The sequence below is a fragment of the Macrobrachium rosenbergii genome, chromosome 23 (genome assembly GCF_040412425.1).
Source record: "Macrobrachium rosenbergii isolate ZJJX-2024 chromosome 23, ASM4041242v1, whole genome shotgun sequence".
Taxonomy (NCBI): Eukaryota; Metazoa; Arthropoda; class Malacostraca; order Decapoda; family Palaemonidae; genus Macrobrachium; species Macrobrachium rosenbergii.
This window is the reverse complement of record NC_089763.1, coordinates 41,739,469-41,752,601: the sequence shown is the minus strand read 5'-3', so window position 1 is coordinate 41,752,601 and position 13,133 is coordinate 41,739,469. Positions and strand designations below refer to the sequence as shown.

The 13,133-nt window shown below is 40.0% G+C and overlaps 1 protein-coding gene across 1 annotated transcript in view; it reads right to left on the bottom strand.

The window, feature by feature from the left end:
- Positions 1 to 742: 742 nt before the first annotated feature.
- LOC136851101 (uncharacterized) overlaps positions 743 to 13,133 on the bottom strand; it is a 60,467-nt gene continuing 48,076 nt past the window's right edge. Inside the window, exons 3-4 of the mRNA XM_067125072.1 lie at positions 3,501 to 3,795; positions 743 to 844 (exon numbers count right to left, since the gene is read on the bottom strand). Of these exons, the coding sequence (XP_066981173.1) occupies positions 743 to 844; positions 3,501 to 3,795 (397 nt within the window). The remainder of the gene's footprint in view (positions 845 to 3,500; positions 3,796 to 13,133) is intronic.

The window sequence follows — 13,133 nt, the reverse complement described above, 5'->3', positions numbered from 1 at the left end:
CATCTCTATACTTATCCTCCCACTGAATAGCTTGATAATATGTCTGAGACACGTCCGCCATGTTTTTAAGACTCGTATGCTCCCCTTTTTCTTTATCTTTTAATAGCTTGTTAGGTTTCTCTCTCTCTCTCTCTCTCTCTCTCTCTCTCTCTCTCTCTCTCTCTCTCTCTCTCGCTTTTTATTTCGTTTGTTTCTTTATCTAAAAACCTTTCCTCAATTATCAAGTTCAGTGAATCTCTCTTTTTATTACACGTAGTCTTTTTTACAAATGTTAAGCCCTAAATATCGTTTAATATCCAGTTCACTACACATCGGGAATAACTTACACCCAAGGGGAATTATAACTGATAAGTGTTTCGTCACAAGTGGGATTCGAACCGCTTCCTGGTTCAGAAACAATGACAGACGGTGACTTTGACCACTGAGCCATTAACCGAGTCACTTTAATTTTTATTTCTTTCAGTTGCATTTATTTTTCTTTACATGGTCCCCCAAAATGAAGATCCTCCATCTTTCCTTACTTCCTTCTCCCTTCCCTCCACCTCTGTTCCTTCTTTCTATCTGCTTCCATCTCTCTCCGCTCTTTCCTGGGCTCCCAAAACCCCTCCGCCCACCCTTTCCTGCTCAGCCCTCCCTAAAGCTCACCCCCACCTTCCCCCGTCCCAAAGCTCAAACGCCCTGGTTACTCTTCTTCTTGTTGTTTTCCACATATCGTCAAAGTTCTTTCCTTTGATCGCGCCGCCTATTCCCGTACTCTCACCGAGGAAGAAGAAGAAGAAGCAGAAGAAGGAGAAGAAGAGGAAGAAGAGGAAGACATCTTCGGGTCGCGGACAACTCGACCCGTCTTCCAAAAATGCATCCGAAGTTAGACAACAACAGCTGCCAAAAAAATGACCTCCCACTCTCTCTCTCTCCCACTCCCTCACTCTCCCTCTCTCTCTCTTCGGGTTCATCAAAAGGGGTTTCAAAAGATTCGAATAAAAGATTCGAAAGCGACTCGAAGTGCTTCGTAGTGACGCAAAACGAGTCCCTTCATATTCTACAGAACCTGAGGGAATGTCAACACACGGACGCAGAAGGCAAGAGCGGCCGGGTCCGCGTCCCTCCGTAAGGGCGGTCGTCCCGTTGAAGACCCGGGAGAAATTCGACTCTACGCTCCGCCACTCGGGAGCCACTTTTCCGCCGGCCGTAGTGTATATTAAGCAGAGAGAACTGGGGTTGTTAATTATTGTAAAATGGATTGATGGGAAGAGGCGGCCCCCTCCCCGCCCCTCACCTCCCCCGACCGTCCCCCTACCGCATAATCTGCCAACCACTGCAGACTTCATTCAAATTTTAATCCCAACCCCGTTTTATGTCTTTTTTCCCCCCCTCCATTTTTTTTCTTTTACCTCTATCTAATAACAAATATTTCTTGCGTCATCGTTTCCCCCTTGACGAATGACTGCAAATATGAAATTAAAACGTCACATTGGCCGAGAAAGGAGAGAAAGAAGAAAGGAGAGAAAGAAGGAAGGGGATAAAGAAGCCGGCGGTGCACTGTGCGACTTATAAGAAAATATAAGCGGACAAGACGAGACGAAGGCGAATAAAAAACGGACGCTAGACAGTGGCACCGGAGCGAGCTGCAGTAAGCGGCAGTCGCTCTGGCAATTGGCTTCCTCCCACAATGCATCGCTCGCATGAAATTTTGATTTTGCTTGCTGCGGGGCGATACAAACACTCATACGTACGCTCACGGACGCGCCGGCCCTCACGCTCGCTCGCTCGCTCGCGCGCGCGGACGTATGCATGTACGCGCGCGTACATCCGCCAGGTGGATTCCGAACTCTTGGAAAGGTTTCTTCTCCTACGGGAAGGCTGCTCCGTGGACTCTGTTCGGGAGAGACGTTTTTAATAGGTGGCCTCGACGGCCTGGTTAAGAACAGATATGGGATACGAGAGAGAGAGAGAGAGAGAGAGAGAGAGAGAGAGAGAGAGAGAGAGAGAGAGAGAGAGAGAGAGAGAGAGAGTTGCTGCAGAAGGTGGTGGAGAAAGAGAGAAGGAAAGAGTAAGGAGGAGGAAATGACAGATTGGAAGAGAGAGAGAGAGAGAGAGAGAGAGAGAGAGAGAGAGAGAGTTGCTGAGAGAGGTGGAGAAAGAGAGAAGAAACAGTAAGGAGGAGGGAAATGACAGATTGAAAGAAAGTACAGAGAGAGAGAGAGAGAGAGAGAGAGAGAGAGAGAGAGAGTTGCTGGAGAAGGAGAGAGAGAGAGAGGAAAGAGTAAGAAGGAGGGGTTGCTGGAGAAGGAGGTAGAAAAAGAGAAGAAGGAATAGAAAAAGAGAGAAAGGAAGAGTAAGAAGGGGGAAATGACAGATTGGAAAAAAGGAGAGAGAGAGAGAGAGAGAGAGAGAGAGAGAGAGAGAGAGAGAGAGAGAGAGAGATAATTGGAGAAAGAGAAGGAAAGAGGAGAAAGAGAAAGAGAGGAGGAAGAGTAGTAAGAAGGAGGAAATGACAGATTTGAGAGAGAGAGAGAGAGAGAGAGAGAGAGAGAGAGAGAGAGAGAGAGAGGGATAATTGGAGAAAGAGATAAAGAAAGGAGGAGAAAGAGAAAGAGAGGAGGGAAGAGTAACAAGGAGAGGAAATGACAGATTGGAAGAAATTAAAGGAGAGAGAGAGAGAGAGAGAGAGAGAGAGAGAGAGAGAGAGAGAGAGAGAGAGAGAGAAAGGATTAGGTAAAGTAGAGAGAGAGAGAGAGAGAGAGAGAGAGAGAGAGAGAGAGAGAGAGAGAGAGAGAGAGAGAGAGAGATTGGAGGAAGAGAAAGAAGGGAAGAGGAGGAAAAGGAGGAGGAAGACTAAGGGGAGGTGCAAGAAAATAAGAAACACGATGGACAAGAGGAGGAGGAGGATTGAAGGGAGAAAAAGGATGGGGAAGCAAAGGAAAGGGGAGAGGAAAATGGGTAAGAGAAAGATAGAGGAAAAGGAGGCACAAGAGGAGGAGAAATAGACAAGGAAGAGGAGGTGGTGGAAGAACGGGAGGGGGCTGAGAAGGCCTAAGAAAGAGAGGATAAGGAAAGGGTAGTTAAGACGAGGAAGTAGAGAGGGAGGAAGGGGAAAAGGTAGAAGAGAAATAGGAGGATAAGGAAGATAAAGAGGAAGTAAAAGAGGAATGGGCAGTGAAGGAAAAGGTAAAGAAGGAGGAAGCGGAGAAAGAGGGAAAGGAGGAGGCAGTGAAGAAAGAGGGGAAAGAAGGAGGCGGCGAAGAAAGAGGGAAAGAAGGAGGCAGTGAAGAAAGAGGGGAAAGAAGGAGGAGGCAGTGAAGAAAGAGGGGAAAGAAGGAGCCAGTGAAAAAAGAGGGAAAAAGAAAGAGGCAGCGAAGAAAGAAGAAGGAGGGGGAAGGAGCCAGTGAAAAAGAAAGAGGCAGCGAAGAAAGAGGAGAAGAAAGAGAAGGAAGAAGATGAGTAGGTGGAGAAGATGCAACTACAATGTAAAAGAAAGTAGGAGGAAGACGCGATGATACGGATGTTTGAGGAGGAGGAGGAGGAGGAGGAGGAGGAGGAGGAGGAGGAATTATATGGAGGAGACACACCAGACATTTGGAGAAATGATCAATGGCAAAGGTTGTACGTGGCTGGCGTCTGGGGAGAGCGGCCGGGATTTCTATAGCGGAGAGCAGCAGCACAGCAGCAGCGGTAACAGCAGCAACAGCATATTGCACACGCTGCTGCTGTTCCGCTGCACACTGCACACTGTTCCACGGTTTATTGGACATTTTGTTCCACTGGCGTTTCTCTCTTGTATCCGGCGGGGGTAACCTGCAATAATAAAAAAAAAAAAACTTGGGTTTTCTTATCTTCAGTTCGTCGGACAGAAAGCCCGCGTACATACGCACGCACAGACACACACACGCACACGCACGCACAAATGCATAAAGGGAAAGAATCGAAGGTTTGACCACATACTATGACCTAGGGAATAAGTAACTGTAGTACATTGGTTGAAAAGTATGAATCTTTATCACAGGCGTACATAAAAGTCGTGTTGTAACATTCGCCTGCTGTTGTGTCCGTCTGTCTATTTGCAGAATTAGGCCAAAAAAGGAACATAAAAAAAAGAAATTTAACTTGATAAATACAAGACTTGGGCCTCCACTTCTAGCGTCATTGCAGATCTTGATAATGCACCATTACGTGAAATAAAAAAAAAAAGTGTATTACGCGACTGAATCGAATATCATTTTCTGGATAGTTTTACGGATTCTGGTTAACAGCTATATACTTGAGACCAGAGCACCTGTCTCATGAGCTTTTATTCAACTTTGTACGAAAACTAATTCAATCTTCCTAGGCTTATCTTCCTAATCGCAAATTTTAGACAATTTATTTGACACCAAATCACCTGACTCACGACCTTAAACCAACCGGACCTTTAACCAAATCACCTGTCTGCATAGGTGATGACAGACTAGCCTCTGAAGGCAAAATGCCCGTAGGAACTTGGAAACACAGGAGTAAAAGCAAGTTCCTTTTTGAAATTCACTGTAAGACAACTAACATTATTATAAAAAATCACCGATGAATTCCAGCAATTAAAGTATGTTTTGCTTATCGTAATTAGGCTTTTAACACAAAGGAAAAGACTGGTTGCCAAAAACAATATATATAATTATATATATATATATATATATATATATATATATATATATATATATATATATATATATATATATATATATATATATACCCAATATATATATATATATATGAAATATATATATATATATATATATTCATGGCTACAAATGTCATTTAATAGAAATTGGAACCTCGGTATATCTCCGTTGGAGAATTGTCGCCGAAGGAATTTATATAAGTGATAAATGAATTGAATTGTGGGGACACGAACACACGACGAAAGCCTATTCGCCGAAGGGGCGACAATTCTCCAACGGAGATATACCGAGGTAGCGTGAATTTCGATATTAAGCGACATTTGTAGCTTCATGATTGTATATAAATCACGGTGTGATAAAATTTATATATATATATATATATATATATATATATATATATATATATATATATATATATATATATATATATATTTCTTACTCACATCAGGATATACCCAAGTCTTTCAAATGAACGACCAGACCGCTGACAACCAGGCCACACAAGTCATAAAAAGAAGTTGGAACCTGGGTTCGATCCGGATGTGAGTCAGAAATTTATTTCCGTTCCATACGTGATTGTGTGCTGATTATTTCTATATACATACATACATACATACATACATACATACATACATATATATATATATATATATATATATATATATATATATATATATATATATATATATATATAATGTGTGTGTGTATACTGTATATTGTTACCAATCAAATAATTATATTTCTACCTCATGTAGGCATCACATACTCACTCAGAAAGAGTAATTTGTAAAAGAGACCATCGCTTAGTACACTGACTGGCCGGGAAGGTGGGTAAAGCTCGCTTGAATGCAGGGCGTGACCTGCCCTGGTAACTCCGCTGGACTGTAAGTACCTGACTCTAACTGCCCTGTGGACTTCTGTGGCTTAGTTCGTAGCGCCCTTCTCTCTCTCTCTCTCTCTCTCTCTCTCTCTCTCGGGGCCTTGGGTTTGGACTCCATAGAAACAGAACAGTATTTCCATTTCGAGTGTTACTGCCTGCTGAATTTCCTTCAGATAATAATAATAATAATAATAATAATAATAATAATAATAATAATAATAATAATAATAATAATAATAATAATAATAGTTTTAATATCGATTATTATTATTATTATTATTATTATTATTATTCAAAATGAGCAAACATTTAGCTGGAACAACTAAAAAGCACAAAGTATAAATTATGAGCTAAAAGTGGAGCACAGAGCAGAGAAAGTCCCATAAAAAGAAGTAAATAAACAAATGCTGTAAACACAAACAACGGTGCTTTTAGAGCAAAATATTATCGACATTATTGAATAACGCGGCCTAGTCGGAACCTACAAACTGCAAATGTAACCTGTACCGTACTGGTACCGGCAATACGCTGCACCTGAGGTTTAGTTACGATGTACTTCCCTTTTTGGAGAAGGTTCAATGATGATCGGGGGTGGGAGGAATTAGAAATGGAATATAGAATTTAGGCCAAAGGCAAAGCGCTGGGACCTATGAGGTCATTCAGTGCTGAAAGGGATAATTAACAGTAAGAAGGCTTGAAAGGTTTAACAGGGGGGATAACCCAGTTGCACTGTGAAACAATTGTTTGAGAAGGTGAAAAGTTACATGGAAGAAAGGGAATATGAACGGAGGTACAGTAAAAGGAGTGAAAGGGGCTGCAGCTAGGGGCAGAAGGGACGCTGCAAAAAACCTTCAAGCAATGCCTACAGTGCACCACGTGAAGTACACTGACGGCACTAGCCCCCAACTGAGGGGGGGGAAGGGACGGGGAGGGAAAAAGGCCTCATTCATGAGCAAGTTTAGTATAAATTTACTATATTAAGATTGCTTTCATCTACCACTTTTTTTCTTATTAGATAAGCGTAAAATATCACTTTAAGAGGGGGAACACAATTCCATTATGGTATATAAAAAATTTCAAGAATATCTACTGAAAAGGAAAGCTACGTTAGAAAATTATATGTAAATACTTAATGCTCTGTACTAATTGTCCTTTTCATAGTATTAATATCCCCTAACTTTTGCATTACTCTCAACTTCTAGTGTACTTTTAATTTCAAGGGAAGACATAAGGTATGCTGAAGTATATTATTATTATTATTATTATTATTATTATTATTATTATTATTATTATTATTATTATTATTATTAGCTACTATATACACTTGGTCAGCCAGCCCTCAACAACTTTCAAAACGAAACAAAAGACTTACGGTCCTTCGTTTAGTCTTGCTGATAACAAATATTAAAGTGATTTATAAATATTATGAGTCTCTGATAAATGTTAAACTGATTTATATTATGAGCTTTCTAACGTTGCGAGTTTACTCATTTTCGAACGATCGGTGCGATCAGATGTAAAAATTAATTACGACTGATAAAGCTATTTACTGACAGAACCCATTTACAGACTGCTTATAGTATTTATAGACTGTTTATAGTATTTGTTTGCTCCCGTTCCTGAAAGACGTCATAAGACGTCACGCAAACCCAATCCGGGAGACATTTCGCACATCGACAAAAAAAAAAAAAAAAAAAAAAAAAGGATACAAGTCAGTTCCGCGAAATCCCTCACACCGCCGAGCGAAACGATCGCTCCAAAACAAGTAATAACGTAAAACCTATATCCTCCCTCTCCCGGTCTGTCGCCAGTCAAGTCAGCAGCCGAGAGAGAGAGAGAGAGAGAGAGAGAGAGAGAGAGAGAGAGAGAGAGAGAGAGAGAGAGAATGACATCCACATGTCACGCCCGGAGCGACGTGGAGATATCGTATGGTCACTTGTTTTTACGACGCGCTCTGCTGATCAAAAAAATACAGAGAGAGAGAGAGAGAGAGAGAGAGAGAGAGAGAGAGAGAGAGAGACAGAGAGAGAGAGAGGAAAATTATTAATATTAAGAGAAAAAAATTCATACTTAGAGAGGAACAGAAAAGAGAATATATATATATATATATATATATATATATATATATATATATATATATATATATATATATATATTATATATATATATATATATATATATATATATAGAGAGAGAGAGAGAGAGAGAGAGAGAGAGAGAGATGAAATTCCGCTCTCCCGTTCACAACAGGGATAGGGAGTCGTGGGCAAACCACCTCCCTCGCTCGAGACCGTTTAAAGGAACGAATAAAACACGAGATGGGTATTTAAAACACACACACACACACACACACACGACGCTAAAGACGTTGTCGTCGACAAGAACATGAACTTTGAGCGAACAGAATACGCGTACAGTGAGCCGTCAAGTAGCTGGCTTAGGGGAAAGCTTATACCCGGATTTCACGTCTCGCTGATTTAGTTTGGCGTTCATAGTTTTTTTTATTATTATTATTTCACGCTGCAAGTAAACACGGAAATCTACTTACATGTAAATGAAAGAAAAGTGTTACGTGTGGTAACTGATACTGATTTTTAAAATGAGAAATATTAATATAATTCATTCGCTAGTTTTGAAGTTGGCACGAAGAAACCTGATTTATTCTTATTAAGATTCAATGTCATAAATATAAATTATTTTATATATACAGTATATATATATAAATATATATATTCTATAAATATATATATATATATATATATACTCACATTACCGTGACATTTTCTATATTTTCAAACATTAAGCTACAAATGCCGTTTAATATCCAGTTCGCTCCACCTCGGAAATAATACCAAAGGGGGAGCCATAATTGATAAGTGGTTTGAGCCACCGACAGCGACAACCTTCAACTTCAGTGACGAATTTTTTTTTTAAATTACATGGCTAAACCCCTTATTAAGTATAAAATTCCACTTCGGTAATATTTCCGAGGTAGAGCGAATTGGATATTTAACAACATTTAAAACTTAATGTTTGTATGTACTGTATGTATGTATGTATGTATGTATGTATACAGTATGTGTGTGTATGTGTGTATCTATCTATCTATATATATATATATATATATATATATATATATATATATATAATATATATATATATATATATATATATATATATATATATATATATATATATATATATATATATATATATATATATATAAATATACATATACATATACATAAATATACAGTGCGTAAATACATAGTTTCTTCCACAGTGACGAGAAAAGTAGGAGCCTTGTCAACCTCCTAATCCTCTCAGGTGTAAAGTTACAGGTATCTCTTTCCGAGAAGTGTTGTCTCCGACTTCTTTAATTGATGTGTTGACTTTAACAGGGTTCGCAAGACGGCAGATGGCGGAACGAGGCCGAATAATACGGATTTATGAATTATCGTAGGTATGTTTTTTTTTTGGGTGTTGACGTTTCTGTTACTTAGGCGTTTTCTCTCAATAGGGAGTCTCTATAAAGAGTGAGTGTTTACGCTTTTGTTACTTAGGCGTTTCTCTAAATAGGGAGTCTCTGTAGAGAGTGTGCGTTTATGCTTTTGTTTTTTAGCCGTTTCTCTACATAGGGAGTCTCTGTGACGACGCTTTTGGTTTTAGCCGTTTCTCTAAATAGGGCGTCTCTCTAGAGAGTATACGTTTACGCTCTTGTTTTTAGCCGTTTCTCTAAATAGGGCGTCTCCTAATACGTTTATGTGCTCTTGTTTTTAGCCGTTTCTCTAAATAGGGCGTCTCTGTAGAAGTGTGCGTTTACGCTTTTGTTTTTTATGCGTTTCTCTAAATAGGGCGTCTCTGTAGAAGCGTTTACGCTCTTGTTTTTAGCCGTTTCTCTAAATAGGGCGTCTCTGTAGAAGTATGCGTTTACGCTCTTGTTTTTAGCCGTTTCTCTAAATAGGGCGTCTCTCTAGAGAGTATACGTTTACGCTCTTGTTTTTTAGCCGTTTCTCTAAATAGGGCGTCTCTGTAGAGAGTATACGTTTACGCTCTTGTTTTTTAGCCGTTTCTCTAAATAGGGCGTCTCTGTAGAGAGTGTGCGTTTACGCTTTTGTTTTTAAGTTTCTCTAAATAGGGCGTCTCTGTAGAGAGTATACGGCTCTTGTTTTTAGCCGTTTCTCTAAATAGGGCGTCTCTGTAGAGAGTATGCGTTTACGCTCTTGTTTTTTTAGCCGTTTCTCTAAATAGGGCGTCTCTGTAGAGAGTATTTACGCTCTTGTTTTTAGCCGTTTCTCTAAATAGGAGTCTCTGTAGAGAGTGTGCGTTTACGCTCTTGTTTTTAGCCGTTTCTCTAAATAGGGAGTCTCTGTAGAGAGTGTGCGTTTACGCTTTTGTTTTTTTAGCCGTTTCTCTAAATAGGAGTCTCTGTAGAGAGTGTGCGTTTTACTTTGGTTTTTAGCCGTTTTTCGTTTCTCTAAATAGGAGTCTCTCTAGAGAGTATACGTTTACACTCTTGTTTTTAGCCGTTTCTCTTAGGGCGTCTCTGTAGAGTACACGTTTAGCTCTTGTTTTTAGCCGTTTCTCTAAATAGGGCGTCTCTGTAGAGAGTGTGCGTTTACGCTTTTGTTTTTTTAGCCGTTTCTCTAAATAGGGCGTCTCTGTAGAGAGTATACATTTACGCTCTTGTTTTTTAGCCGTTTCTCTAAATAGGGCGTCTCTGTAGAGAGTATGCGTTTACGCTCTTGTTTTTTAGCCGTTTCTCTAAATAGGGCGTCTCTGTAGAGAGTATGCGTTTACGCTCTTGTTTTTTAGCCGTTTCTCTAAATAGGGAGTCTCTGTAGAGAGTGTGCGTTTACGCTCTTGTTTTTTAGCCGTTTCTCTAAATAGGGAGTCTCTGTAGAGAGAGCGTTTTACGCTCTTGTTTTTAGCCGTTTTTTAGGGCGTCTTGTGCGTTTACGCTCTTGTTTTTAGCCGTTTCTCTAAATGTCTCTGTTTATGCTTTTGTTTTTCGTTTCTCTAAATAGGGCGTCTCTGTAGAAATGCGTTTACGCTCTTGTTTTTAGCCGTTTCTCTAAATAGGGCGTCTCTGTAGAGAGTATGCACGCTCTTGTTTTTTAGCCGTTTCTCTAAATAGGGCGTCTCTGTAGAGAGTATGCGTTTACGCTCTTGTTTTTAACCGTTTCTCTAAATAGGGCGTCTCTGTAGAGAGTGCGTTTACGCTCTTGTTTTTAGCCGTTTCTCTAAAAGGGCGTCTCTGTAGAGAGTATCGTTTACTCTCTTGTTTTTAACCGTTTCTCTAAATAGGGCGTCTCTGTAGAGAGTATGCGTTTGCTTTTGTTTTTAACCGTTTCTCTAAATGCGTCTCTGTAGAGAGTGTGCGTTCGCTTTGGTTTTTAACCGTTTCTCTAAATATGGGCGTCTCTGTAGAAGTATGCGTTACGCTCTTGTTTTAGCCGTTTCTCTAAATAGGGCGTCTCTGTAGAGTATGCGTTTACGCTCTTGTTTTTAGCCGTTTCTCTAAATAACGCTTTGTTTTTAGCCGTTTCTCTAAAAATAGGAGCCGTTTCTCTAAATAGGGAGTCTCTGTAGAGAGTATGCGTTAAACGCTTTTGTTTTTTAGCTGTTTCTCTAAATAGGCAGTCTCTGTAGAGAGTATGCGTTTAGCTTTTGTTTTTAGCCGTTTCTCTAAATAGGGAGTCTCTAGAACGCTCTTGTTTTTTAGCCGTTTCTCTAAATAGGGCGTCTCTGTAGAGAGTGTGCGTTTACGATTTTGGATTTTAGCCGTTTCTCTAAATAGGGCGTCTCTGTAGAGAGTGTGCATTTACGCTTTTGGTTTTTAGCCGTTTCTCTAAATAGGGCGTCTCTGTAGAGAGTATGCATTTACGCTCTTGTTTTTTAGCCGTTTCTCTAAATAGGGAGTCTCTGTAGAGAGTATGAGTTTACGCTCTTGTTTTTAGCCGTTTCTCTAAATAGGAGTCTCTGTAGAGAGTGTGCGTTTCACGCTCTTGTTTTTTTAGCCGTTTCTCTAAATAGGGAGTCTCTGTAGAGAGTGTGCGTTACGCTCTTGTTTTTAGTCGTTTTCTCTAAATAGAGTCTCTGTAGAGAGTGTGCGTTACGCTCTTGTTTTTGTTTCTCTAAATAGGGAGTGTCTGTAGAGTGTGCATTTACGCTCTTGTTTTTAGCCGTTTCTCTAAATAGGAGTCTCTGTAGAGAGAGCGCGTTTACGCTCTTGTTTTTAGCCGTTTCTCTAAATAGGGCGTCTCTGTAGAGAGTGTGCGTTTACGCTCTTGGTTTTTTTAGCCGTTTCTCTAAATAGGAGTCTCTGTAGAGAGTATGCGTTTACGCTCTTGTTTTTAGCCGTTTCTCTAAATAGGGCGTCTCTGTAGAGAGTGTGCGTTTACGCTTTCGGTTTTTAGCCGTTTCTCTAAATAGGAGTCTCTGCAGAGAGTATGCGTTTACGCTCTTGTTTTTAGCCGTTTCTCTAAATAGGAGTCTCTGAGAGTGTGTGCGTTTACGCTCTTTGTTTTTTAGCCGTTTCTCTAAATAGGGAGTCACTGTAGAGAGTGTGCGTTTATGCTTTTGGTTTTTAGCTGTTTCTCTAAATAGGGAGTCTCTGTAGAGAGTGTGCGTTTACGCTCTTGTTTTTTAGCCGTTTCTCTAAATAGGGAGTCTCTGTAGAGAGTGTGCGTTTACGCTCTTGTTTTTTAGCCGTTTCTCTAAATAGGGCGTCTCTGTAGAGAGTGTGCGTTTACGCTTTTGGTTTTTAGCCGTTTCTCTAAATAGGGAGTCTCTGTAGAGAGTATGCGTTTACGCTCTTGTTTTTTAGCCGTTTCTCTAAATAGGGAGTCTCTGTAGAGAGTGTGCGTTTACGCTCTTGTTTTTTAGCCGTTTCTCTAAATAGGGCATCTCTGTAGAGAGTGTGCGTTTACGCTTTTGGTTTTAGCCGTTTCTCTAAATAGGGAGTCTCTGTAGAGAGTATGCGTTTACGCTTTTGTTTTTAGCCGTTTCTCTAAATATGGAGTCTCTATACATAGTATGTGCTTAAGCTTTTGTTTTTAGCCGTTTCTCTAAATATGGAGTCTCTGTAAAGAGTATGCATTTACGCTCTTGTTTTTAGCCGTTTTCTCTAAATAGGAGAGTCTGTAGAGAGTTGTTTTCTTGTTTTTAGCCGTTTCTCTAAATAGGCGTCTCTGTAGAGAGTGAGCTTTTGGTTTTAGCTGTTTCTCTAAATAGGGAGTTTACGCTCTTGTTTTTAGCCGTTTCTCTAAATAGGAGTCTCTGTAGAGAGTGTGCGTTTACGCTCTTGTTTTTTCGTTTCTCTAAATATGGAGTCTCTGTAAAGAGTGTGTGCTTACGCTTTTGTTTTTTAGCCGTTTCTCTAAATAGGGAGTCTCTGTAGAGAGTATGCGTTTACGCTCTTGTTTTTTAGCCGTTTCTCTAAATAGGGAGTCTCTGTAGAGAGTATGCGTTTACGCTTTTGTTTTTTAGCCGTTTCTCTAAATAGGGAGTCTCTGTAGAGAGTATCGTTTAGCTCTTGTTTTTTAGCCGTTTCTCTAAATAGGAGTCTCTGTAGAGAGTATGCGTTTTCCGCTCTTGTT